General features: G+C 44.9%; 1 protein-coding gene across 8 annotated transcripts in view; it reads left to right on the plus strand.

Annotated features, from left to right (window-relative positions):
• LOC127006773 (triple functional domain protein-like) overlaps window positions 1-26,357 on the plus strand; it is a 328,876-nt gene that overhangs the window by 11,217 nt on the left and 291,302 nt on the right. Inside the window, exon 2 of one of the 8 annotated variants that reach the window (XM_050877080.1) lies at window positions 14,700-15,506. The exons of 6 other annotated variants lie outside the window; for them this stretch is intronic. In XM_050877080.1, the coding sequence (XP_050733037.1) occupies window positions 15,476-15,506 (31 nt within the window). In that variant the 5' untranslated portion in view covers window positions 14,700-15,475. The remainder of the gene's footprint in view (window positions 1-14,699; window positions 15,507-26,357) is intronic. One more of the 8 variants, XM_050877081.1, reaches the window with a different exon arrangement.

A 26,357-nucleotide genomic window follows, 5' to 3' on the forward strand; every position in this document is an offset into this window, starting at 1 on the left:
AGAACGAGAAAACATAAGGGAGTGAGAGAGGAAGGAAGAGTGAAAGACAGGGATGGAAGAGGAGAGGTAGATAGAGAGATAGACATAAGGGAAGGTAAGGAAGACAGGCCGTGAGAAAGGAAGGAAAATGAGAGGGCAAGGTGACAGGGAGTGAGATAAGAGATAGGGAGATTGGAAGATAGGGAGGCTGGAAGGTCGGGAGATGAGAAGGAACGCCATAGTCAGTTTATCAGTTAATTTTAAGCCTGTCAATCAAACAGGTAGTCAGTCAGCCATTCAGTCAGCTCCCACGTACAACACCCACTTAGTCAGTCAGTCAGCTAGTTAGAAGTAGTCAGTCAACCATTCAGTCAGCTATCCACATAAACAGTCAGTCAATAAGTGAGTCAGTCAGCCAGTCAGTCAGCCAGCCAGTTAGTAGTAGTCAGTCAACCATTCAGTCAGCTATCCAGATAAACCACTCTTTCAGTCAGTCAGTCAGCCAGTCAGTCAGTTCTCGCATCCACAGCTCAATGTTATAAGTCTTTGTTGTCTGCAGGGGAGGAGGGTTGAAGGAAGGGGTGTGGGGGGGCGGGGTAGGGAGTGGAGGGGCGGGCCAGGTGGTGAAAAGTGTAGCCAGTTGGCCGCCCCACCCTGAGGAGGAGGAGGAGGAGGAGGAGGAGGAAAGGTCAGAGAGGAGTATAGTTAGTCATGTTGGTTAAGCCTTATGGACCTTTTGTCAGTCATTCCCAGGAGGAGGAGGAGGAGGAGGGGGAGAGGAAGGAGGAGGAGGAAGGTTATTCGACACTTCTATGAGGAGAGAGGGGAGAGTGGAATAGAAAAAGAGAAGGGAGGAAGAAAGAGGAAAAAAGAGAAAAAAAGATAGCAAGGGAAAGAAAAGAGAAGAGGAGGAGGAGGAGGAGGAGGAAAAGACTGAAGAGGAAATAGTAGAGAAAAATAAAAAAGAGAAGGGAAGGAGGAAAAGGAAGGAAGAAGATACAGCCACAAGGTAGATGGAATAGGAGATAGCGAAGAGGGGAAGGAGAGAAAGAGAAGGGGAAAAAAGAGAAAAGGGAAGATAGAGAGGAGGAGGAAGGAAATATAAGAGGAGGAAGAGGAGGAGGAGAAGGGTGATAAAATAAAAAGAGAAACACAAATAAATGAAATAAACCTGAATTTTACCTGGAAATGTCGTTAGAGAGAGAGAGAGAGAGAGAGAGAGAGAGAGAGAGAGAGAGAGAGAGAGAGAGAGAGAGAATAAAATGTGTGATAGTAAAGGGGAGCAGAGGAATAATATTGAAGCAGGAAATGACAACCGGTAGCCATGAAGGGGCCCAGGGAAAGGTGTGGACAGGTATGTAGGGAGAGATTTACAGGTGAGAATGGCACAGGGCAGGAGGAGGAGGAAGAGGAGGAGGAGGAGGAGGAGGGAGGGTAATAGTAGTTGGCGGAAAAAAAGAGGAGAGGGGAGAAGGGATAGTGAGAGAGAGAAAAAAAGTAGAAGGGTGAAAAAAGTGGTAAATGTGTGTTTGTGTAAGTGTGTGTGTGTGTGTGTGTGTGTGTGTGTGTGTGTGTGTGTGTGTGTGTGTGTGTGTTCCCCACCCACATACTCACCCCCACCCTCACACACCCTCACCCAGACACACGCACCCACGCCCTGGTCTCACTTTTCCCGCCGTGGTGTCGGGTGTCGGGTGAACTAAGTCTCAGACCCTCCCCGGTGGACCTTGAAGCCCCCCGCTGAGTTCTCCTTGAGTCCTGAGATACTTTACTGAGTCTTTCTTGAGCCCTACTTCGAGTCTAAGATCCTATAATTAGTTAGTCATTAGTGAGTTCATTTTGAGTACATGATTTCGTTTCATAAATCCTTTCTTGAGTATTTGTGTCCTGTGAGTCATTCTTCAACCTTGATATCCTTTACTAAGTCCTTTCTTGAGTGTCAGAGATCCTTTGAGACCCACTTCATTCCTGAGTCATGAGTCCTAAGCCATTCCCGTAAGATCAGTTTCAACGCTATCACTCAGCCAGGTCCCGTTCATCACACATTTCCTATAAGCCACTTCTGCGTGCTAATGGTTTCATCAATCATGTTAATATCCTCCGTTAGTGAGAGAATGGCGCAAATAGACCAATAAAAAGTAATTGAATGTGAAGTATGTGAAATTCAGTAAAGGCAAATGTGCAGCCTGAATTTTGAGTTGATAATAGTGAGTTGGGGACCTAAGAGCGTAAGGAGTCTGTAAGAGGTCGGTAGCCATATAACGGGCATGCAAGGCAGCTCCTGCAAACCTAACCCCACCTGACCTCATTATCCATCAACTTATCTAACCTTTTCTTGAATCTATCTATCGTATTAGCACACAGTATGACTACCAAGCCTGTTCTACTCACCCACCACTCTTAGTAAACCATTTGCACCTAACCTCACTATCCATCAACTTATCTAACCTTTTCTTGAATGTATCTATCGTACTGACACTCACAACATGACTACCAAGCCTGTTCTACTCACCCACCACTCTTAGTAAACCATTTGCACCTAATCTCACTATCCATCAACTTATCTAACCTTTTCTTGAATGTATCTATCGTACTGACACTCACAACGTGACTACCAAGCCTATTCTACGCACCCACCACTCTTATTAAACCATTTGCACCTAACCTCACCATCCATCAACTTGTCTAACCTTTTCTTGAATGTATCTATCGTACTGACACTCACAACGTGACTACCAAGCCTGTTCCACTCACCCACCACTCTCTTAGAAAACCGGTTCTTGCTTATGTCCTTGTTGAATCTGAATTTATCCAACCTAAACCATTACCGTATGAATGCCAAGTGCCAAGCCTTTTCTACTCAACTACCACTCTGTTAGTAAACCAGTTCTTGCCTATGTCGTTATTGAATCAGAATTAATCCAACTTGAACCAATTATGAGTGCCAAGTGCCAAGCCTATACTCATCCACCACTATAAGTAAACCAGATCCTCCTTATGTCCTTGTTGAATCTGAACTTATCCATCTTGAGCCCATTACAGTATGAGTGCCAAGTGCCAAGCCTATACTCATCCCCCACTCTTATAAGTAAACCAGTTCTCGCATATGTCCTCGATGAATCTGAACTTTTCCAACATGAACCAATTGCTGTATCTGAGTCATTGATGAGTGTTTGTATAGTGAGTCTCATCCTGCGTGTGTGTCTTGTGTGGGTGCGTCATAGAGAGTAACAAAGGAATATCGTAATAATAATTGTCCGAACTGTAATCAACATGAGCGTTAGAACGGATGAGAAAGAAGAAACACGTAATTAAAGGGAGTGACGTTTTTATATTCTCTCTCTCTCTCTCTCTCTCTCTCTCTCTCTCTCTCTCTCGTTGCATTTATTATTCTGCGGTGCATTTTGAAGTCCCGAGACAAAATTAGTACCGAGAGAGAGAGAGAGAGAGAGAGAGAGAGAGAGAGAGAGAGAGAGAGAGAGAGAGAGAGAGAGAGAGAGAGAGTCGTGATTAAGGCTGGCCGCAATTTTTTTATACGTGTTCTGAATGGAAACAAAAATTCGAGTCAAGTGAAAATAGCGAGTGTGTGGTGACCGCTGTTGTCGAGAGAGAGAGAGAGAGAGAGAGAGAGAGAGAGAGAGAGAGAGAGAGAGAGAGAGAGTCTGATCTTGCTATAGCTGAAAAGACGAGGAGAAAACGTATTAGGAAAGAAGAGGAGAACGGAAGAGAAGAGAGAAAGGAAGAGAGAAAAATGAAGGTAAAATGAGACACGAAGAAGAGAAGGAAGGAAAGAAAAGGGGAAAAGAAGGGAGAAAATTGGAGGGGAAAAGAGGGGAGAGGAAGAAAAATTAGAAAAAATGAGGAACAGGAAAGCACAGTTAAAGAATTACATGGAAATGAAGGGGAAAGGGAGGAGAGGGAAGGGGAGGAGTGCAATGAGGGGAAGTGAGGGGAGAGAGAGAGGGGAGTGGGGAGTCGTGTTCTGCAATGGTGAGTAATTAACAGAGTAGTGACGAGGGGAGGAGGAGGAGGAAGAGGCGGAGGAGGAGGAGGAGGAGGAGGAGGAGGAGGGGGGGAGGGGAAGTGATGAGGTGTGATGAGTTGCAGGGAGAGGGGAGAAAGGGGGAGAAGGGGAGGGAGAAAGAGAGGGAGAGGGGAGATAACTAGAGTGCTTTGGGAGAGGGGAGAGAGAGACAGTGAGGGGAGGTGACCTTGAAGAAGAGAGGGGAGAGGAGGAGGAGGAGGGGAGGGGAGGAAGAGAGGGGAATCGACTGGCACTTTTGGGGGGTTAATGGTTTAGAGAGAGAGAGAGAGAGAGAGAGAGAGAGAGAGAGAGAGAGAGAGAGAGAGAGAGAGAGAGAGAGAGAGAGAGAGAGAATTACATCATCACTCACTAAAATAAGATTACGATAAGTCTGTATTTATCTTCAATGCATACCGACGCTCTCTCTCTCTCTCTCTCTAATATATCTTTTGTTTATTCCTGAAGGGAGGAAACGGAGGTAAAAATAGTTTGTGTTTACCTCCACTCCTTTTCTCTCTCTCTCTCTCTCTCTCTCTCTCTCTCTCTCTCTCTCTGTCGGTGTGGATTGAAGATAAATACAAAGTTATCTTAATCTGAGCGAGTGATGAGACAATAAACTTTCTCTCTCTCTCTCTCTCTCTCTCTCTCTCTCTCTCTCTCTCTCTCTCGGTGTGTTTTCATGTTTGTAATAAATCAAATGCAAGGTCGTAATGCTTATTTTTATTGGCCTGTGTGTGTGTGTGTGTGTGTGTGTGTGTGTGTGTGTGTGTGTGTGTGTGTGTGTGTGTTTGCTTTATAAGGGTATCAGTGTATGTTTATGAATTGTGTTGATGTGGGTGACGTGTGTGCATGAGTGTGCCTGTGTGTGTGTGTGTGTGTGTGTGTGTGTGTGTGTGTGTGTGTGTTTCTCTCTCGTAAACCTTAGTAACCAACAGGTCTTAAAGATGATTTTTTTCTCCTCCTCCTCCTCCTCCTCCTCTTCTTCTTTTTCTTCTTCTTTTTCTTCATTCCCCTTCTCCTCCTCCTCCTCTTCTTTTTTTTCTTTTTCTTCATTCCCCTCCTCCTCCTCCTCCTCTTCTTTTTCTTCTTCTTTTTCTTCATTCCCCTCCTCCTCCTCCTCCTCCTCCTCTTCTTTTTCTTCTTCTTTTTCTTCATTCCCCTCCTCCTCCTCCTCTTCTTTTTCTTCTTCTTTTTCTTCATTCCCCTCCTCCTCCTCCTCTTCTTTTTCTTCTTCTTTTTCTTCATTCCCCTCCTCCTCCTCCTCCTCTTCTTTTTCTTCTTCTTTTTCTTCATTCCCCTCCTCCTCCTCCTCCTCTTCTTTTTCTTCTTCTTTTTCTTTATTCCCCTCCTCCTCCTCCTCTTCTTTTTCTTCTTTTTCTTCATTCCCCACCTCCTCCTCCTCTTCTTTTTCTTCTTCTTTTTCGTCTTTCCCCTCCTCCTCCTCTTCTGTAGATATTCCCTATTCACAACCACTAGTACAACCCTTTTCTCTTTTCTTCATCTTCTACTTCTTTTTCTTCTTCATTTTTTTTCCCTCCTCCTCCTCCTCCTCCTCCTCACCGCTTTGTAGTCAGTGTGATGGACGCAGACATGCTCGGCGTCTGAATTGCCTGCGGGGATCCTCAATTTATCAAGGGTGCCTTCTATGGGGGGGGAACTAGGAGGTGGAGGAGGAGGAGGAGGGAGGAGGTAAAAGAAGGAGAAGAGAAGACAGGGTGGTAGAGGTGGTGGTAGTTAAGGAAAATAAAAAAAATAAAAATCACACGAGGAGTAGGAGAAAGGAGGAAAACAGAAGAGCTTTTAAAAACTGTCTATTTTCTTATATTGATTTTTTATTGTCCTTTTATTATTATTTTTTTAGCGTAGAAATCAACACCTTTTTTTTTTTATCAACTTTTCCTATTTTTTTCTACTGCTTGCTCGTCATTGTCATCTTTCCATCATATCTTCATTTACTTTAACTGATTTTTCATTGTCATTTTATTAATTTTTTTTAGCGTAGAAATCAACACCTTTTTTTATCAACTTTTCCTATTTTTTTCTACTGTTTGCTCTTCCTTATAATCTTTCCATCTTATCTTCATTTACTTTAACTGATTTTTCATTGTCATTTTATTATTTTTTTTTAGCGTAGAAATCATTTTTTTCAACTCATCATATCCTATTTTTTTCTACTGTTTGCTCTTCATTATCATCTTAACATCTTCATTTCCATATTCCTTATCAACTTATTGCCCTTCATTGCCATCTTTCCATCAACACTCTCTCTCTCTCTCTCTCTCTCTCTCTCTCTCTCTCTCTCTCTCTCTAATCACGATGCTCTTCTCTCCTTTCCTTCCTCTCCTTCTCGGTAGCCCTTCCTCCTCTTCCTCCTCCTCCAGTATCCCCAGTCACCACACCTCGCCACACTTCTTTCTTCAATAATTTCCATATTTTCTTTTGACGGGTAACTTCCCAAACTTCACCACAGAGGGCAGCACAGTATACACCTCCCACTCGATCTCTCTACCTTCACCAAGCGACTTTATACACAGTGAGGGATAACTACAGTGTCTCCCTCAACCTACCTTCCTCTACCTGTGAAACTCCCTCATCACACCTTTATCAGGACCTCCCTAATGAACAAAAACACAAGGGTGACGATTATATTTTTTCGTCCTAATTATCGGGAAGAGTTAAAAGCCGTTTGTCTGTTATTAGCCTCCAGCGCCTCTCAGAAGGGCTGTTTGATGCCGAGGAGGAGGAGGAGGAGGAGGAGGAGGAGATCATACCTAGAGTGGCCTTTGTTAGGGAGATGTGTGTGTGTGTGTGTGTGTGTGTGTGTGTGTGTATTTGGGATGAGAAAGGCAGGACGGCATTCGAGAGAGAGAGAGAGAGAGAGAGAGAGAGAGAGAGATTTATGGAGATGATGTCGTTGATGTTACCTAATTACCAAACCATAAGAGGCTAATTTTACCTGGCTAATTCTCTCTCTCTCTCTCTCTCTCTCTCTCTCTCTCTCTCACTCTCTCTCTTGCATGCCTTGCCTCTCTTATCACACACACACACACACACACACACACACACTGAATCACTCCCTTACAGCATCCCTGTTTTTACCTCCCTCGACTATCCTCCCTTCTTCTCTCTCTCTCTCTCTCTCTCTCTCTCTCTCTCTTCTTTGTCTTCCTTTCTAGTCATGATGCTCTTCCTCGTTCCCTCCACTCTTCCCTCCTTCCTCTTCTTCCTCCTCCTCCTCCTCCTCCGATATACCCAGTCACCATGCCTCGCCACAGCCTTTCTTCCCTCCCTTTCCTCCCTCATTTTCTCTCCCTGTCCCTGTCCCTCTCTCTCCCTCGTTTCCTTCCTCCATCTCTCCCTCCCTTGACTCAGAGAGAAGACATGATAGGAGTGGTGTGTTATTTCTAAATGATTTCCGCTCATGCCACGCCACTCCTCCTCCTCCTCCTCCTCCTCCTCCCGCAGGCGCCACATGGACAAGAGGCATCGTGTCAGAGCATTTCTCTCCCTAAATCTTGACCTGAGTGAGACCTCCTCCTCTTCTTCTTCGTCTTCTTCTTCTACTTCTTCCTGTTGTTGTTGGTGGTGGTGGTGGGGATAGTGGTGGTAATGGTGTTGTGGTGATGGTGGTGGTGGTGGTGTGTATGGGTGTTTGTTGTTTCTGTTGATTTTGATGTTCCTCTTCATCGGCTTCCTCTTCTTTTTTTTTTTCTTCTTTTTCATCCTCTTCTTCATCCACTTCTTATTTTTTGTTCTAGTTAATTTTCTTGTTGTTGTTGTTGTTGTTGTTGTTGTTGTTGTTCTCCTTCTTCTTTTTCTTCTTCTTCTTCTTCCTCCCCCCCGTGACCTCCCAGGTGTGAGGTCATGATATAAAGGCGCATAGAGACACAATGGTCACCTTTGGCACGACTTTGAACAGTGGCCCTTTTGTTGGCACTCTCTCTCTCTCTCTCTCTCTCTCTCTCTCTCTCTCTCTCTCTCTCTCTCTCTCTCTCTCTCTCTCTCACACCCGGCTCTTTTCCTCTCGGCTTTTCTCCAACGACCTATCCTTCTCTCTCTCCTCTCCCTCCCTCTCTCTCCTTCTCTCCCTCTCTCCCTCCTTCTCTCCCTGCGGTCTTCCATTAGGACGTGAGAAGCGTGAATGAGTCAGAGAGAGAGAGAGAGAGAGAGAGAGAGAGAGAGAGAGAGAGAGAGAGAGAGAGAGAGAGAGAGAGAGAGAGAGAGAGAGAGAGTTTAAAAGCAGTTTATTTTTAGTATAGTTTGTTCCTCTCAGCTGCTTTGTATTTTCCTTGTGTCCTGCTTTTTATGTGCGTGTGTGTGTGTGTGTTTGTTGAACTGTCATGCTCTCCCCTCTTCTCTCTCTCTCTCTCTCTCTCTCTCTCTCTCTCTCTCTCTCTCTCTCTCGACAAGTTGGGGCGTGGCTGAAGGGAAAAAAGTACTTGAGAAGATTCATTTACTTTGCCAAACGTGACCTCCTCCTCCTCCTCCTCCTCCTCCTCCTCTACATTCCGTCTTGGCAGAGCTCTGTGTGTGTGTGTGTGTGTGTGTGTGTGTGTGTGTGTGTGATCAAAGTCATGTAACGCCCACACAAACACACACACAACACACACACTGAGTCAGATCTTCGAGTCACCAGACGTGTACAATTACGACACACACACACACACACACACACACACACACACACACTGACCAAAAGGCGCCTGCGTGTTGGGCTTCATGACTTTTTTTTTACCTCCTTGGTGGATGAAGGAGAGGGGGAGAAGAACGGTAGAGGGAGATGAGAGGAAATGGGAGGGGGGGGGGAGGGAAGGGGAGGCATGATAAGTACCAGGAACATGCCACATTGGATAAAAGGGGAGCTAGTGATTGGGGAGACTAAGGGGAAAGAGGGGAGAAACATGGGGTGAGGGGAAGGAGGGGAGAAAAAATTAGGGTAAGAAAGAGAAGGTAAAGGATGAATGGGGAGGAAACAGGGGTGAGGGAGGGAGAGTGGGAGGAAAGAGAGGAGGAAACATAAGGGCAGGGGAGGGGAATGAGGGGAGGAAATGGGGTGAGGAATTGAATGACGGAAACGAGGGTAAGGGAGGGAAGGAGGAGGAAGAAGGGAGGAAATGTGGTAAGGGAGAAAAGATGTGTGGAAGAAAGGGAGGAAACATCAGGGTGAGGTTGTGAAGATGATGGGGAAGAAGGGAGGAAAAAAAGAATGAAGGGCAAGATAGAAAATAAAGAAGGAAGAAGACAGGGAGAAAGGAGGATGAGGTAGGGTGATGCTGGGGAGAAAGGGAGAAGGAAGCCAGTAGGGAAGGTTATGCAGTCAGCGGTCAGGGGCATGCGGTCACTAGCTGGGGGGGGGGGAGGAGAGGGGAGGGAGGGGAGAATGGGAGAGGGGAGGGACTTTGTTGTGTGGGTGAGGATGGAATAATGAGGGCGGTGAAGGGAGGAGGTGGGGAGGTAAAGGGAAGGGGGGGGAGGAGATGGGGAGGGAAGGGAGGAAGGGAGAGTAGGCGTGGGTGGGAAAGGAAGAGAAAATCAGAATGAGGAAGGGAGAGGGAATTTGCGTGGGAGAGAGAGGAAGGGAGAGAAAGGGAGAGGGTATTTGTGTGGGAGGGAGGAAGGGAGAGAGAAAAGGAGAGGATGGAGGTATTTGAGTGAAGGAGGAGGAGGAGGGAGAGAGGGAGGAAAAGTCAGAGGGGGATGGAGAGGGTAAGGATAATACTGGAGGAGGAGGAGGAGGAGGAGGAGGAGCTGAAGAAGGAGATTTAGCCTCAAGGGAGTGGGAGAACAAGACCATCTCCACCCACTCATCTCCTCCTCCTCCTCCTCCTCTTCTCTTCCTCTCTCTCCTCCTCTCTCCCACCCACTCATTATGGTGAAGTTGTGATGGTGATTAAGCTCATTATGGTGCGGGGCGGTTCTGGTGATGGCGGAGGAGGATAAGGGGGCAAGTAGACACTATCATCATCACCATCATCATCATCATCATCATTACCGTCACTATTATCATCACCAAGTTCATCACCACCATCTTAATCTTGACTATATTGTATCCATCACTATTACCAACTTTATTACTACCATTATTGTTATCACTATCTTCATCATCATCGTCATCATCACCATTATTTTTTTTGTTCGTTTTTTTATTTTTTTTGTTTGTCTCGTTTTCTTTCGTTTTTTTTTTGTTTCATTGTTTTTGGCGTCGTTTTCGTGGTACATATTAATTAATTTGGACATCTCTCCCTCCTCCTCCTCCTCCTCCTCCTCCTATTTTCCTCACCATTTCAATCATCTCTTCTCGCCTGCCCTTTCTTTCTTCCGTTCCTTTCCCTCCCATGGTCTCCCCTTCTCCCCCTTTTTCCTCCTCTCTCTTGTTTTTCCCCTCTATTTCTCTCCTCCTCCTCCTCCTCCTCCTCCTCCTCCTCCTGGGGTTGTTACAGGTGGTTGGGGTTGTTTGTCTAAGTCACCGTCATCTGGAGGAAAGGAGGGGAGAGGAGGAGGAGGAGAAGGAGAAGGAGGAGGAGGAGGAAAGAAAGGAAGGGAGGGATACGAAAGGAGAGGTGAATAGACGCAAGGGAGATGAAAGCATAAGAGAGAGAGAGAGAGAGAGAGAGAGAGAGAGAGAGAGAGAGAGAGAGAGAGAGACCACGCCGTCCGTATCAGATGAATCTTATGAATTGTTCTGAAATTGGTAGATGCGAGGGAGGGAGAGAAAGAGAGGGAGAGATAAAAAGGAGGGAGGAAAAAAAACAGTGAAGGAGGGAGAGAGGAAAATGATGAAGATGACAGTGTGACGGGAGGGAATAATAGTGTGGAGAGAAGAGTGAGGGAGGGAGAGAAAAATGGAGGAGGAAGAGGAAGAGGAGGAAAAGCATAATGAAGTGGAGGAAAATTAAGAGAGTGAGGTAGGGAGGAAAGTGGAGGAGGAAGGAAAAGGAATGGAATGAAGGGAAGGAAAGGGAGGGAGGGTGAACAAGGAAGGGAGAAGAAATTGAGGGAGATAAGAGGAGGAGGAGGAGGGAGAGGAAAGTCAGGCTGAGGGAGGGAGAAGAAAATGGAGATGAAGAAGGAAGGAAAATAAGGAAGATGAGAGGAAGGGAGAGAGAAGAAAATGAGGAAGGGAGGAAAATGAGGACGAGGATGAGGATGGAGGAAAAGAAAGTATGGGTGAAAAAGGGAGGACAAAATGAGGGAGATGAGGAAAGGAGGAGGAAAATAAGGTGGATGAGGGAGAGGAAAGCGTGGGTGAGGGAGGGTTACTGATCATGGTGGGTGGCGAGGGTGGGGGTGTAGGGGGAGAGGGGGAGGAGGGGGGGTAAAGGAGAGGGGGGGAGGGGGGTGATGCGGGTCCCTGCTGGTCTCGCATTTCGTTTCGCACTCGGAAGCTACGATAAAATTCTCTCCCTCACTTTCCTTCTCTCCCCTTTTCTCCTCCTCCTCCTCCTCCTTTCTTTATCTTTTTCTTTCCTGCTCCTTCATTCTTTATTTTCTTTCCTCGTCTGTTCTCTTCCCTTTTCTCCTTTTCCTTTCAATTATTTTCCTTCTCCTTTTTACACTTTTTTCTCTTCTCCTTTATTTCTCATCTTTCTCTTCTCTCCCTCCTCTTTCTATTCCTCCATTCCTCCCTTTCCAAAAATATTCCTCTCCATTTCCTTCTTTCTCGCCCTTATCTTTCTCTCCCTCCTCCTCCTCCTCCTCCTTCTCCTCCTTTCAGCTTCCCTTCCGATCCCTCTCTGTGACACAACCCAGAACCGCGCGATTATAAACTAAAAATACACACACACACACACACACACACACACACACACACACACACACACACACACACACACACACACACACACACACACACACACTGAAGGAAGAAGATAGTGATATTGGAAGGGGAGGAGAAATAGTGACGGTGAGAGAGAGGGTAATGGAGGAGGAGGAGGAGGAGGAGGAGGAGGAGGAGGAGGAGGTCTTAATTAATAATAGGACCACGGGGGACTCAACCACACCTGCAATTTGAGAGTATCTGCGGTTCACCTGTCATTTACCTGTGTGTCTACCTCTCCCGCTCACCTGCCCTTCCTTCCCTTCCGTCTTCCTTTTCTTTCCTTCTTCTTTCCTGATGCCCTTCCTTCTTCCCTTAAATCATTCTTTCATTTACCTCTGCCTCTCTACCTTTCCCGTTCACCTGCCCTTCCTCTCCTTTTTTCCTTCCTCCGTTCTTTCTTCCTCCCTTCCTTCTTCCTTTCCCCATGCCCTTCATTCGTCCTCCCTTCCATCTCCTGGTTTCGTTTCTTCTTTTACTTATCCATTAATCAATCCTTTCTTTCTTTCTTTCTTTCGTTTGTTTGTTCGTTCATTCGTTCGTTCGTTCGCTCGTTCTTTATTCCTTCCTTCTCTCCTTCTTTCTTTCCTTCCTTCCTTCCCTCCTTCATTCCTACTACTACTACTACTCTACTACTACTACTACTACTACTACTACGAGAGAGAGAGAGAGAGGGAGAGCGAGAGAGAGAGAGAGAGAGAGAGAGAGAGAGAGAGAGAGAGAGAGAGAGAAAAGGGTGACCTGAAGGTAGTAAACATGACCCCTGACCTGCCCTGACCTGCCCTTACCTGAGGAGGAGGAAGAGGAGGCGGCGGCAGAATAAAATGAAAGGAATAATTTAGTGTTTAGATGGACATGATTTGTTTGTGTAGCGTGCGTGCGTGTGTGTGTGTGTGTGTGTGTGTGTGTAGAACAAAGAGGCAGTGTGGCGATGGTTTGATGCCTCTGCCTCTTCTCTTCTTTTCTCTTCTCTTCTCTTCTCTTCTTCATCTCTTCTCTCATTCCATTGTTTCTCTTTTCGTAACTTTCCTTTATTTTTTTATCCTTCTATTTCTACTCCTCTTTACGGCGTTTTTTTTTTTTTTACCATTCATTTATACGCATTTTCTCTTTACCTTCTCTTTCCCTCGTCTCTTCCCTATCTCTCCTTTATTTCTCCCCTTCCCTCTCATCCTCCCACTTTCTCTCTCTCCTCTTCTCCCTCCCTCCCTGGGTCACGTGTTCGAATCGCCCTGGCCATTATTAAATTCGGCGTGGGGGCTAATTCACACCTACACGGGCCTAATGGTCAGTCACTTTCCCTTTCCCTCCGCACCTTTACCTGCAAACACGTGTACCTCTTTTCCAGGTGACCATATTTACCTGTGCGTATACATCACCCTTATCTCTTATCCCTCTCTTTATCAGTATTATCTCTGTCTTGTTTTTCTTTCACTATCTCTTTTTCTTCGTTTACCTCTTTTTAATTCCTTACTTTTTTCATCATTTACGTCTTTCTTTTCCTTATCTCTTATTCCTTATTTTTTTTAACTCTTTCCTCTTTCTCTTCTTTTATCTCTTTTTCATCCCTTAAGTTAGTCAGTCAATCAGTCAATCATCACTCCAGTCTGTCATTCCCCTAGTCAGCCAGTCATAAGGTCAGACAGTCACCCAGTCAAACAGTCAGTCAGTCAGTCAGTCACTCACTCACTCACTCAGTCAAACAGCCACCCAATCAGTAAGTCGGTCAGTCAGTCAGCCAGCTAATTAGTCGTTTCTCCAGTCACCCATTCAGTCAGTCAGTCAGTTCCAGGAGTAATTTAAGTCTTTCTCATCCCCTATCTCTCTCTCTCTCTCTCTCTCTCTCTCTCTCTCTCTCTCTCTCTCTCTCACCCCCTGTCTTTATCATCCCTTAGTTCTTCCTCCCCCCCTTAACCCTCCCTTCTTCTTGCCCTTATCGTTCTCAAAATCATCTTCACGTCCACTCTCTCGTCTCGTCATCCTCAGTTTTATCATCTCGTTATCACCCTCGACTCCGTTTTTAGTACTCGTTCTTATCACGTCCTCGACCTCGTCACGTCTTCCTCATCCTCGTTCTCAGCTTTAGTTTTATTTTTCTTCCTCCTTTTGGTTCTCTTTTTCGTTCCTCGTCCTCGTTTTTATCATCTCGTTATCACCCTCGACTCCGTTTTTAGTTCTCCTTCTCAGGTCATCCTCGTCCTCGTCAACTCGCTTTTTACCCTCGTCTCCAGTTTTAGTTCTCGTTCTCGTCCTCATTTTCGCGTTTAGCAGCTTGTTATCATCCCCATCCCGGTTTTGGTTTCCTTTTTCCTTTTTTTCCTGTTCTCGTTCTCGTTCTTTCCCTTCATTCCCAGATTTATAGTTTTCCTTTTCGTCCTCATCTTCGTTCTTATCAGCTTTTTATCAACTTCGTCGCTTCCGTTTTGGGTCTCGTTATATTTGTCGTCCTCGTCACCTCGTTCTCGCCTTCGTTTCTGCAGTCTCCCTATGTTCTTATGTTCTTATGTTCATTTTCATCGTCACCTTCCATCCCTGCCTCCGCCGCCGCCGCCACCGCCTGCTCGGGTCCGTCCAGCTGTTCTTCGTTGGGGTCGGGACGTGGCGAAGGGCGGCTGCGGGAACAAGGCCACCTGCATGCATAAGGCTTAGCAAGGCAGCCCCGCCCTTCCGAGAGAGAGAGAGAGAGAGAGAGAGAGAGAGAGAGAGAGAGAGAGAGAGAGAGAGAGAGAGAGAGAGAGAGAGAGAGAGAGAGAGAGAGAGAGAGAGAAACACCCACACCACTTAATCCCCGGTTTATAAGATTAATTAAGACCATATAATTTATCTTTTTTTCTCTTTTATCCAAACACCTCAACACGTGACCGCCATGCCCAAACCCAGACCTGTGATACCTTATGCTGTGTTCGTTTGTTTGTGTCACGAAGCCTCAGACATCAAACCTCACCTGTCCCACCACCTGTAAAAAACACCTGCCGCGCCACTGCCTCTCCCACCTCCCTCACATTTACCTGGTCCCTAATTAGATAACCACACCTGGCTAAGCAAAGGTGAGGCAAGGAAGTGAGACCGTAACAAGCTGAACCACGCGCTGCCTTTGTGTCATTAGATAATTAAGCCAAGCAAAAGTGCGTGATACAAGATTTACACCCCCGTGCCTACCTACCTGCCTGTGTGTGTGTGTACCTGTGAGTGTAATTAGATAAGTGCACTGCAAAGGTGAAGGGGTGTGGAGGGAGTGCATGAGTGAGGCAAGATAGAGCTACGCGTCGCCTCAGTGCATATCTCCGACGCAATACAGTGAGACAAGACAGCGTGGAGAGAGAGAGTAAGAGGAAAATAAAGCCCCCATGCATGCCAGTTGGAAAAGGCCGAGTTACCTGGAGGAGGAGATGCCGCAGGTGTGCTGAGGGCGTGCTGAGGTGATGGGGGACAGTGCTGAGTGCTGAGGCGGGACCATGAGAGGGAAGGACGCTGAGGAAGGCAGGAAGAGGCGGGAAAAAGCAGCGAGGAAGTTACCGCGAGGAAGAAATAGAGATTGAAAGCAACGCAGTGAGAGGGAGGAGGAGGAGAAGGAGGAGGAAGAAGAGGAGGAGGTGGTTGTGGAGGAGGAGGAAGGGCTTTTGTGACCTGACCTCCCTGACCTGACCCATGCCAAGATGTCGTCCCAGCAGGAGCAGCAGAGGGCAGGTCAGTATTGTGTGTTTGTGTGTTTGTGTGTTCCTCTCTCTCTCTCTCTCTCTCTCTCTCTCTCTCTGTTTCTTTCTCTCTCCATTTCCCTTCCTTTCCTTTCCCCTTCTTTTCACTTCTCTTCCATTCCATCCCATTCTTTCCTTCCCTTCCCTCTCTTTCCCTTCCCTTCCCTTTTCTTATCTTCCATCCCCGTCATTTTCCCGTCCATTCACTCCCTCTTCCTTCTATTCTCAACCCTTTAATACCCTTCCCTTTCCTTCCCTTCTATTCCATTCCTTTCCATTCCAATCCGTTCCCTTTCCTTTCCTTCCCTTAACTTTTATCCCCTTCCCTTTCAACCTTATCCTTTCCTTTACCTTAACTTTCATCCCCTTCCCTTTCATCCTCTTCCCTTCCCCACCTCTCCTCTCCCTCTCTAACCCTTCCCTTCCCTTCAGGTCATTACAGGTATCGCTGAATTGAAAGCAGCTTACCGTGAAAACAAAGCCCGGGCCATTCTGATTACCTCCCTCGTCTCGCTGAACGCTCCGGCATTGTTTGAAAAGTGACAGAATTAGTGTACAGGGGTTTATTAGCTATACCTGAGTTTACCTGTGTGTGTTATACATGTATATTGTTGGTTTGTATAGGTATATGTATTTTTTTTTACAGCAAGGAGACAGTTCAAGGGCGTAAAAAAAAGAAAACAATATTAAAGAAAAAAAGCCCGCTATTAAAGAAACAAAAGCCCGTATAGGTATTTGATTTGTATAGATGGATGTACAGGTATAGCTACGTGTTTTGAACAGGTATAGATGTTTTGTTTTGATTTTGTTGATTCGTTTCACTTTTATGTTAGTTTCTCTTTCTTTTTCTTCTTGTGTATATGTTTGTTTATTAATTTGCGTGTTTATTTATCTGTATTTATATATATATATTTTTTTTTCTCTCTCCGTCTATTTATCTCAATTTACAGCTCAGTACCTTTACTCAGGGGAGAGAGAGAGAGAGAGAGAGAGAGAGAGAGAGAGAGAGACGTGTGTGTGGCGGGGCTGGCCAAGGTCAAAAAAACGCATGATAACAAATAGATGCTCCTGCCAACCAGTCTCTCTCTCTCTCTCTCTCTTCTTCCCTTTTCTCTCTTTCATTTTCCCTCTTTTACATATTTAAAAGAAGAGACATGGAAGGAAGGAAAGAAGAAAGAAAGGAAGGTAGGAAGGAAGGAAGTGAGGTAATGAAGATGAGAAAGGTAAAGGATAAAATAATGCATGTTAGGGAGGAGGGAAGGAAGGAAGAAAGAGGAAATAGGGGAGATAATTAAAATGAGAAGGTAAAGGAGAGAAAAAAAAATAGAAGAGAGGAAGGAAGGACGGAAGGAAGGAAGCAAGCAAGTGGGTTACATAAGTACTTAATGAAGATGAGAGAGAGAGAGAGAGAGAGAGAGAGAGAGAGAGAGAGAGAGAGAGAGAGAGAGAGAGAGAGAGAGAGAGAGAGAGAGAGATGAAGGAAATGGATGAAAGGTAGTTAGTTAGTTAGTTAGGTAGGTAGGTAGGTAGGTAGTTAGGAGCAAGGAAGGGAGTGAATTCGGTTAGGTAATGAAGATGATGAAAATAAGGGAGGGATGTAGGGGGTGGAGGGAGAAAGGAAGGGAGAAAAAAAGGTAAGGAAGGAAGGAAGGGAGGGAATCAGGTTATGTAATGAAGAGGAGAAAAGAAAGGGAGGGAGAAAAAAAAGGTAAGGGAGGAAGGTAGGCCGGAAGGAAGGGAGTGAATCAGGTTATGTAATGAAAATGAGGAAAAAAAGGTAGGGAGAAAAGAAAAGGGAGGGAGATAAAAAAAAGGTCAGGGAGGGAGAGAAAACGTGAAGGGAGAAGAGTTACGTAATGAAGATAACGGAGGAAAGAAGGGATAAAAAATAGGCATGAAGGGAGGAATAAAGGCAAGGGAGGGAGAAAAAAGATGAAGGAAAGGAAAGGAGGGAGGAAAAAAAAGTAAAGGAAAATAAGTTACGTAAAGGAAGGAGTTAAAAAAAGTAAGAAAGGGAGAAAGGAAGGTGACGAAATAAAAATGAGAAAAGAAAGGGAGAGAGAGAGAGAGATAAAAGTAAGGGAGGGAGAAACAAATATGAGAGAGGAAAGTAGGGAGAAAAGATGCGAAATAAAAGTGAGGAAGGAAATAAGGGAGAGAAAAAAAAAGTTAGAAATAAAAAAAAAGATAGAAAAGGAGGGAGCGAAAAAGTGAGAAATAAAAAAAAAGATTAGAAAAGATAGAAAAGGAGGGAGAGAAAAAGGTAAGAAAGAAAAAAAAGATTAGAAAAGGAGGTAGAGAAAAAAGTAAGAAAGAAAAAAAGGTTAGGAAAGGAGGGAGAGAAAAGAGTAAGAAAGAAAAAAAATAGTAAAGAAAGGAAAAAAGGGAGAAAAAAAAGATAGGGAGATAAGTTACTTAACGTCATGAATATAGAGTTGTTTCCCCATCACACCTGCCCGCACACCTTGTCATTAAGCCGCCAGGTAAAGGTGATAGAGCGGCCTTACCTTGATCGGCCCTGGAGAGAGAGAGAGAGAGAGAGAGAGAGAGAGAGAGAGAGAGAGAGAGAGAGAGAGAGAGAGAGAGAGAGAGAGAGAGAGAGTATTGCTGTCACTCTCTTGTCTGATAATGAATGTATCACAAGACCCATTCATGCTCTCTCGCTCTCTCATTTTTGCTCTCTAATATGCGTTTTCTTTACTCTATCACATTTTTCCTCTACTTTTTGTTTTACTTCTTTACTTTTTTGCTTCCATTTCCTCTTTTTCCTTTTTTCTTAGTTATTTTTCCTTTCACTCCTCCTCCTACTCCTTCTCTATGCCTGCCGTTCTCTCCTTCCTTTCCTTGTCCTTTCAGCTCTCCTACATTTCCTTCTCTTCCTCTTTATTCTTTCCACTCCTCTCCTTCCTGTTTTTTCCTCCCTTCCCTCCCTTTCTTTTCCTCTTCCTCCATACTCCTTTCCTTCATCTCCTCTTTTTTTCTATAACCCTTTCTACCTTCCCTCTATTTCCCCTTTAACTCCCTTCCTCTAACTCCTATCCCCTACCTTTTTCTCCCTTCCTTTCATTATCCTCCCACTTCTCTCCCTCCCTTCCTCTTCAGGGCGGTGGTGAGGGGTGACTGTCGTGTTTAATATTCAGGGCAGCACATGACGACGCCCTCCCTCTGCTGCTGCCGTGGTGGTACTGCCTGAATAGCGACCGTGTGTGGCTTGTTCAGTGGCCTTCTCCCAGGGCGTTTGTTGCTGAATGCTTGACGCTTGGCCCTGTTTTATATTTGTGTCTTTTTGTTGGTGTATGGAGGGTTTGTTTATATGAGTTTATTGGGTTTTATTTATTTGATTTTTTTTTTTTTTTTTTTTTGCTTTTGTGGGTCCTTTTTTCTCTCTTGTGTCTTTGTGGTTATGTGATTTTTGTATTTATATTTTTTTTTTGTCTCCCGCTCTCTGTCTCTTTTTGTCTGTTTGTGTCCCGTGTTTTTTTCCTTCTTTTATGCCTGTTTCCTTTTTTCCCTCAAACTTTTTTTTATATCTTTTTTCTCTTTATTTTTCCTCTCTTCCTCCTCCTCTACGTATAAGGCTACTACTACTACTACTACTACTACTACTACTACTACTGTCACCACCACCACCACCCTCACCACCACCTCCACTACCTCCTCCTCCTTCTCCTCTTTTTCTCCCATACACCGAATTCTCAGCGTCAATTCCTTCCTTCTTATCGTACGAGGATTAAGCGGCTTTTTCTCCCTTATCACACCCGCCGTTTTTTCGCCCTTGTTTATGTTCCGCGGGTCCATCTAAGGTTGTATGGCCGGTTAGTCTGTTTGTCAGGGGCCCGGCCATTACTCAGGGGGTCTTCGGGCCTTGGCTAATGGTAGGAGGGTGGGGGGAGGAAAGGGAATGGAGAGAGGAAGGGTGAAGGAGAGATAGAAGTTGAAGGAGTGGGATAAGAGAGAGGGGAGGGGAAGGTAAGGAGTAGAGAGGTTGTCCGAGCCTTGGGGGAGGATATATTAGGGAGTTGAAGGAGGGAAGGGGTGGGATAAGAGAGGAGAAGGGGGTTGAAGGGGAGATGGAGAGGAGGGTACAGGAGTTGAGGATAGGGTTGGGATAAGAGGATGAGCCTTGTGAGTAAATGGGGTTGAAGGGGGATTGATGGGGAGATTGTGGGCAGTGTAAGGGACTTTCAAGGGGAGAAGGGAGAGGGAGAAAAGGGTGAAGCTGTGGGTAGAATTGAGGGGAGAGAGTTGAGGGAGAGGAAGGGACGTGATGGGGATAGAATGTATAAGAGAGAGAGAGAGAGAGAGAGAGAGAGAGAGAGAGAGAGAGAGAGAGAGAGAGAGAGAGACGAAGGGAGGTGAAAGAGATGGGTAAGAGAGAGCAAGAGGGAGAGGAAGGTGATAGAGAGACGGATAGGAAGGGGATGGATAGTAGGGAGGAAGGGAGGGAGGTAGATGGATGGGTAGGTGAGGGAGATGAAGGGTGAGGGATGGGGTGAAGGGCGAAGATAAGGGCAGAGGTGTGAGTTGTTAATCAGCTTCAGGGAGGATGCAAAAAAATGGGGAGAAAAAATAGCGGAAGGAGATGAAAGAAGACAGGAAGGAAGGAGGGGAAGGAAGGAAGTAAAGTAGGGAGGAAAGAAAAAGAAGACAAGAAGAAGTAAGTAAAGAAAGAAAAGTAAAAAGGGAAGAGAAAAAGACAGGAAGGAACAGACAAGAATGCAGGGAGAAAAGAGAAAGAAAACTCGAATTAAGGAGGAGAAGGAAAGAAAGTAGGAATGAAAAAGAAGAGAAAACAGCAAGGAAGGAAGTGAAGAAAGGAAAGTAAAGAAAAAGAGAAAAAAGAAGGGAGGAAGTGAAAGAAGGGAAGTAGAGAGGAAAGAGAATGAAAACAGGAAGGAAGGAAGAGAAGAAAGGAAAGGAAATAGAAAGAGAAAGAGAGAAAAAAGAAGGGAAGTAGAGAGGAAAGAGAATGAAAACAGGAAGAAAGTGAATAGAAAGAAAAAGAGAAAAAAAGAAGGGAGGAAGGAAAGTAGAGAGGAAAAGAAATGAAAACAGGAAGAAATGAAGTGAATGAAAGTGAAACAAAGAGGAAAAACAGAAAGCAGGAAGAAAGGAGGTGAAGAAATTAAAGAAAACGGCAGAAAAAGAGAAAGAAAATAAAAATAAGTAAAATACGGATGAAAAAAACAACCCAGGCAGGAAGGATGCGAATATAATGATCGTGAGGAGGAAGGAGACGAGGAGATAAGGAGGAAGCTAGGGAGGGAGGGAGGGAGGGAGGTTCCTTTGATCGCTATGTATTGAGTATGGGATGAAGGAGGCCGCGGCGTGAGGGAGGCTGATAAACGACCCAACTTTCAAGTCCTAACAACGACAAATATTCACTTAACACGAACCACCACCACCACCACTACTACTACTACTACTACTACTACTACTACTACTACTACTACTACTACTTCTACAACTACTGTCTTCCTTCGCTTCCTTCCTACTCCCTTTTAATTTCCTCCCTTATTTTCTTTCATCTACCTTTCAAATTTTTCCTCTGCCTCCCTTCTACTACTACTACTACTACCATCCCTATCACTCACATTTTCATTATCATCTCATTACCAAAAAAAAAAAAAAAATCTAGGTACAGCAAATGAAAGTAATAACCCAGGTGATGATCTACCTGATTACCCTGCTAATTATAGGGCCATTGATGTGTTAATGACGGGAATAATGTTTTTGGTGTGTCCTTTGTGGCGTGTGTGTGTGTGTGTGTGAGAGAGAGAGAGAGAGAGAGAGAGAGAGTACATAACGATTACATACTGAACTCTATGTCACCTGGAGTCTATTTTTAACCAGCTTTAATATCTCTCTCTCTCTCTCTCTCTCTCTCTCTCACAAGCACAAGTTGGAAATGTGTTTAGTTGATCACTCTGTTTCCTCCTCTTTCGCTTTCCTGCGCCAGAAGTTACTGAAGGATAGAGAGGGAGGGAGGGGGAAGGAAGGGGGAGGGATGGAAGAGGGAAGGAAGAAGGAAGTAAGGAGAGGTGAACGATGAGGAAGAAGGGAGCAGAAGAGGCAGGGTTGAAGGGAAGGGAAAGGAGAGGCAGATGGAAGGAGGGAAGGAAGAAGGAAGTAAGGATATGTGAATAAAAGGAAGAAGAAACCAGGAGATGAAGGAAGGGTTAGAGGAGGAAAGGAAAGGAAAGAGAAGGAAGGGAAGGGAGAGGCAGCGGGAAGGAAGGAAAGAGTAATTAAGGAGAAGAAAAGCAAGAGGAAAGAGGGATCATAAGAGGAAGGAAAGGCTTGAAGAAAAGAGGAAAGGGAAGGAAGGAAAAAATATAAGGAAAGGGAAGGAAAAAGCAGAGGGAAGGAAGGAAAGAGTAATTAAGGAGAAGAAAAGCAAGAGGAAAGAGCGATCATAAGAGGAAGGAAAGGCTTGAAGAAAAGAGGAAAATGAAGGAAGGAAAAAATATAAGGAAAGGGAAGGAAAAAGCAGCGGGAAGGAAGGAAAGAGTAATTAAGGAGAAGAAAAGCAAGAGGAAAGAGCGATCATAAGAGGAAAGAAAGGCTTGAAGAAAAGAGGAAAGGGAAGGAAGGAAAAAATATAAGGAAAGGGAAGGGAAAAGCAGAGGGAAGGAAGAGGAAGAAAGGAAGGAAGGAGTAAGTAACGAGGGGAGAAACAAGAGGAAGAAGGGACCAAGAGAGATAGTTAGAGATGATGAGGTGGATCAAGAAGAAGAGGAAGAAGAACACGTGAGAAGGAGGAAAGAGGAAGTAAGGAAAATATACCACTTAATAAAACGAAATGAAGAGAAAAAGAATGAGGAGAAGAAGGAAAAAAAAAAGAAGAGGATAAAATTAGAGAAGAATGAAGCGAGTAACAATTACCTTGCCAGAATTAATGAAGAGAAGTGAAATACGGAACAGAGGAGTGAGAGGAGGAGGAGGAGGAGGAGGAGGAAGAAGAGGAGGAGGAGGCTCAAGTGACAGAAATATGTGAAGTAAATGTCAAGAGTGAGATGCATTCCTATTATTATTATTATTATTATTATTATTATTATTATTATTATTATTATTATTATTATTATTATTATTATTATTATTATTACTATCATCATTATTATTATTAAAGTATCAGTAGCAGTAGTATAATAAATAGTTGTCGTAGTAGTGATAGCAATAGAAATAGTAGTAGTAGTAGTAGTAATAGTCAGCAGGGGGGTCGTTTAACACAGCAGGGAGTCGTAAGTGGTCTCAGCAGGGAAGGAAGGGTGGGGGGCGTAGTAGGGGGAAGGGGGAGGGGGGAGTCGTCTTCACAGCAGGAGAAACCAATTGTCTGAAGAAGCAGGTAGTCATCATCATCGTCACTATCAGCAGCAGGTTAAGTGGTAGAGACAAATGGAGGGGAAGGTGTAGTCTCTCTCTCTCTCTCTCTCTCTCTCTCTCTCTCGCAATTATAGGTCGAAGGTGGAGAAAAGTAGGAAGTAAAGGAAGGAGGAAGAGAGAGGGGAAGAGGGGAGGAGGAGGAGGAGGAGGAGGAGGAGGAGGGGGAGGGGGAGGGTCGTCGCCAGGGAGACCAACATCCAGTGCCTGCCTTCCTTCCTTCCTCCTCCTCCTCCTCCTCCTCCCTTCACCACAAAGCCGCCGGTGCCTCTCTTGTGGTAGGACCTCACCACCACCACCATCACCACCATCACTACCACCACCACCATCATCACCACCACCACCACCACCACCACCACCATTTCACACACACACTCAAGCCGCTCTCATAAAGTTTGGTCCGTATCAATAGATTACTCATGCATCGGAGGAGGAGGAGGAGGAGGAAGAGGAGGAGGAGGCAGATGCTGTGGAAATTGGGTAGCAAAGATTAAGGAAGATGAGTAAAATGAGGAAGGAAAGGTGTTGGAAGGATAAGGAGGAGGAGGAGGAGGAGGAAAAAGAGGAGGTGAAAATGAAGAGGAGGAGGAGAAGAAGGAGAAGGAGGCTGGAAGGAAGAGGAATATGCAAGGAAGGGAGAGCAGGCGGTGAAAAGGAAGAAGTGGAAGAGGAGGAGGAGGAGGAGGAGGAGGTAATTCCACTTCGGGAGGTTGTGGAAAGCGGCTCTTCTATTGCTTTCATAACACGTGTGGAATTTGCATATGACGAACGCTTCCATGTGTGTGTGTGTGTGTGTGTGTGTGTGTGTGTGTGTGTGTGTGTGTGTGTGTGTGTGTGCGTGCGTGCCAGCAGGAGTATGGATCAGTAGACGGGCATTCGGGTCTTCTGCTTTAAACTAGACAGTTCCCCTCTTTCTCCTCCTCCTCCTCCTCCTCCTCCTCCTCCTCTTCCCCCTCTCTTCCTCCCCCCGTCTGCCTGTGAGTACTACACCGGCACGCGTGTTGCTGGGTGTTACGTTGCTTGGGTGTGTTGTTTGTGGTGTGTTGCGGTGTGTTGTATGTGTGTGTCTGTCTGTTTGGTGTTATGAATGTGTGTTGCGTGTTGTTTTACTTGGTTTCATGAGGTGTGGTATCATGAATTTTTTTTGTGTTGTAAGTTTGTGTTGCGAGAATGGGTGTTGCGAGGTGTGTTCTGTGTCTGTTTGGTGTTATGAATGTGTGTTGCGTGTTTGTTTTTCTGGCTTTTATGAGGTGTGGTATTATGCATTTTTTTTGTGTTATAAGTTTGTGTTGCGAGGATTGGTGTTGCGAGGTGTGTTCTATGTCTCTGTTTGGTGTTATGAATGTGTGTTGCGTGTTTGTTTTTCTGGGTTTTATGAGGTGTGGTATTATGCATATTTTGTGTTGTTAATTTGTGTTGCGAGGTGTGTTCTATGTCTCTGTTTGGTGTTATGAATGTGTGTTGCGTGTTTGTTTTTCTGGGTTTTATGAGGTGTGGTATTATGCATTTTTTTGTGTTGTAAGTTTGTGTTGCGAGGATTGGTGTTGCGAGGTGTGTTCTATGTCTGTTTGGTGTTATGAGTTTGTGTTGTTTGTTTGTATTTCAGGGTTTTATGAGGTGGTATTTTTTGTGTTGTAAATTTGTGTTGCGAGGTGTGTTCTATGTCTGTTTGGTTTTCTTAATGTGTGTTGCGTGTTTTTCTTATTGGGTTTTATAAGGTGCGGTATTATACTTTTTTTGTGTTGTAAAATTGTGTTGCGAGGTGTGTTGTTATGTCTGGTGTTATGATTTTGTGTTGAATGTGTGTTTCCTTGTTTAGAATGAGGTGTGTGATATGCATTTTTTGTGTTGTAAATTTGTGTTGCATGTTTTTTTAGTAGGATTTATGAGGTGTGTTGCATGCATTTTGTTGTGTTAATAGATTGAGTGTTGCAAGATGTGTTTGTGTTCTTAACGAGGTGTGTTATATGTATATTTTGTGTGTTATAAGTTTGTGTTGCGAGGAAGTGTATTGCGACTTGTGGGTAAATGAAGATGAAGAAGGAAGGAAGGAAGAAAGGTAGGAACAACAACAACAACAACAACAACAACAACAACAACAACAAACACAGCCTTACTTAGTGACAGGGCCATTATCATCACCATCACCACCACCACCACCATTATCATCACCTGGACCACCTGTAAAGTCACCTGCCAGAGGAGGGTCGAAAATACCTCACGAAAATGCTGTTGTCTTCTTTAAAGCTTCGGATGTAAACAGTGTCAAGAAATGAACGGGAGGAGGAGGAGGAGGAGGAGGCGGAAGAACGCGAAGAAGAGAGTGACAATTGACAGGCACTAAAGGACGGAGGAGGAGGAGGAGGAGGAGGAGGAAGGAGGAGTGACGAAGAAAAGAAGAGAGGAAAAAAATGAGGATGAAGAGGAGACAAGGGAGGAAGATGAGGACATGGAAGAGAGGAAAGAAGAGAAGATGAAGACGCTAATAACATGGGAGACTGATCAGAGGAAGGAAGGAGAATGAGAAGAAGAAGAAGAAGAAGAAAAAGAAGAATGACCTAGAGGAGACGAACATAGGATCATCAGAGAGGGAAGAAGGAAGGGAATGAGGGCAAGACGAGGAGGAGGAGGAGGAGGAGGAGGAGGAGGAGGAGGAGGAGGAACAGGTGCTGCGGGAAGACACGAGCTTAACATGAATTTATAGCGGGAAGAATTGCACGTTTCAACCTCCTCCTCCTCCTCCTCCTCCTCCTCCTATAGTGGGGCTTAGGACGTGAAGAACAGGAGGAAGAAAGCATCAAAGCCCTGCCTGTTGAGGAGACGAAGGAGGAAGGAAGGAAGGAAGGAAGGAGAAGAGAGAAGGGATAGTAAATAATAACAAGAGAAAACACGGGTAATAAGCAAGAATAAAAGGATTAGAGAGAAGAGGAGGAGAAGGAGGAGGAGGAGGAGGAGGAGGAGGAAGAAGAAGGTAAAGAAAGGAATAAAAACAAGTGGAATGGAAGGAAATGATAGGGAAGAGATGAAACGAGAAGAGAGGGGAAGGGGAGAGAAGAAAAGAGAATAGAAAGAAAAGGAAGTGAAGGAAGGAGAGGAAAGAAAGAAGGCAAGGAATAACAGTAGGAAATATAGGACAAAGAAAACAGGGAGGATAAGAGAAGGGAAGAAGAAAAAAGAAAAGAAAAGAGAAAAGAAGAGGAAGGAACATAGATCTCACCAAATTAAAGGACCCACCTTCAATCACACCCTCACACATAATAAACCACAGACAGACACAGCAGCAAGCAATTTCACGCCTCACGCCCCTTGTGTATAAGCTGAACTATTACCTGCACGCCTCTTAGCACACCTGAGCATTACCTGATATATAGAGCGACTCACACACGAGGTTACCTGCTGAAAAATATAGAGACCTGAGCTTGTATTGAGTTCTCTAAGCCTGTATTGGACTTAACTCATGATG

Source organism: Eriocheir sinensis, chromosome 33, assembly GCF_024679095.1.
Source record: "Eriocheir sinensis breed Jianghai 21 chromosome 33, ASM2467909v1, whole genome shotgun sequence".
In the NCBI taxonomy this organism is placed as follows: domain Eukaryota; kingdom Metazoa; phylum Arthropoda; class Malacostraca; order Decapoda; family Varunidae; genus Eriocheir; species Eriocheir sinensis.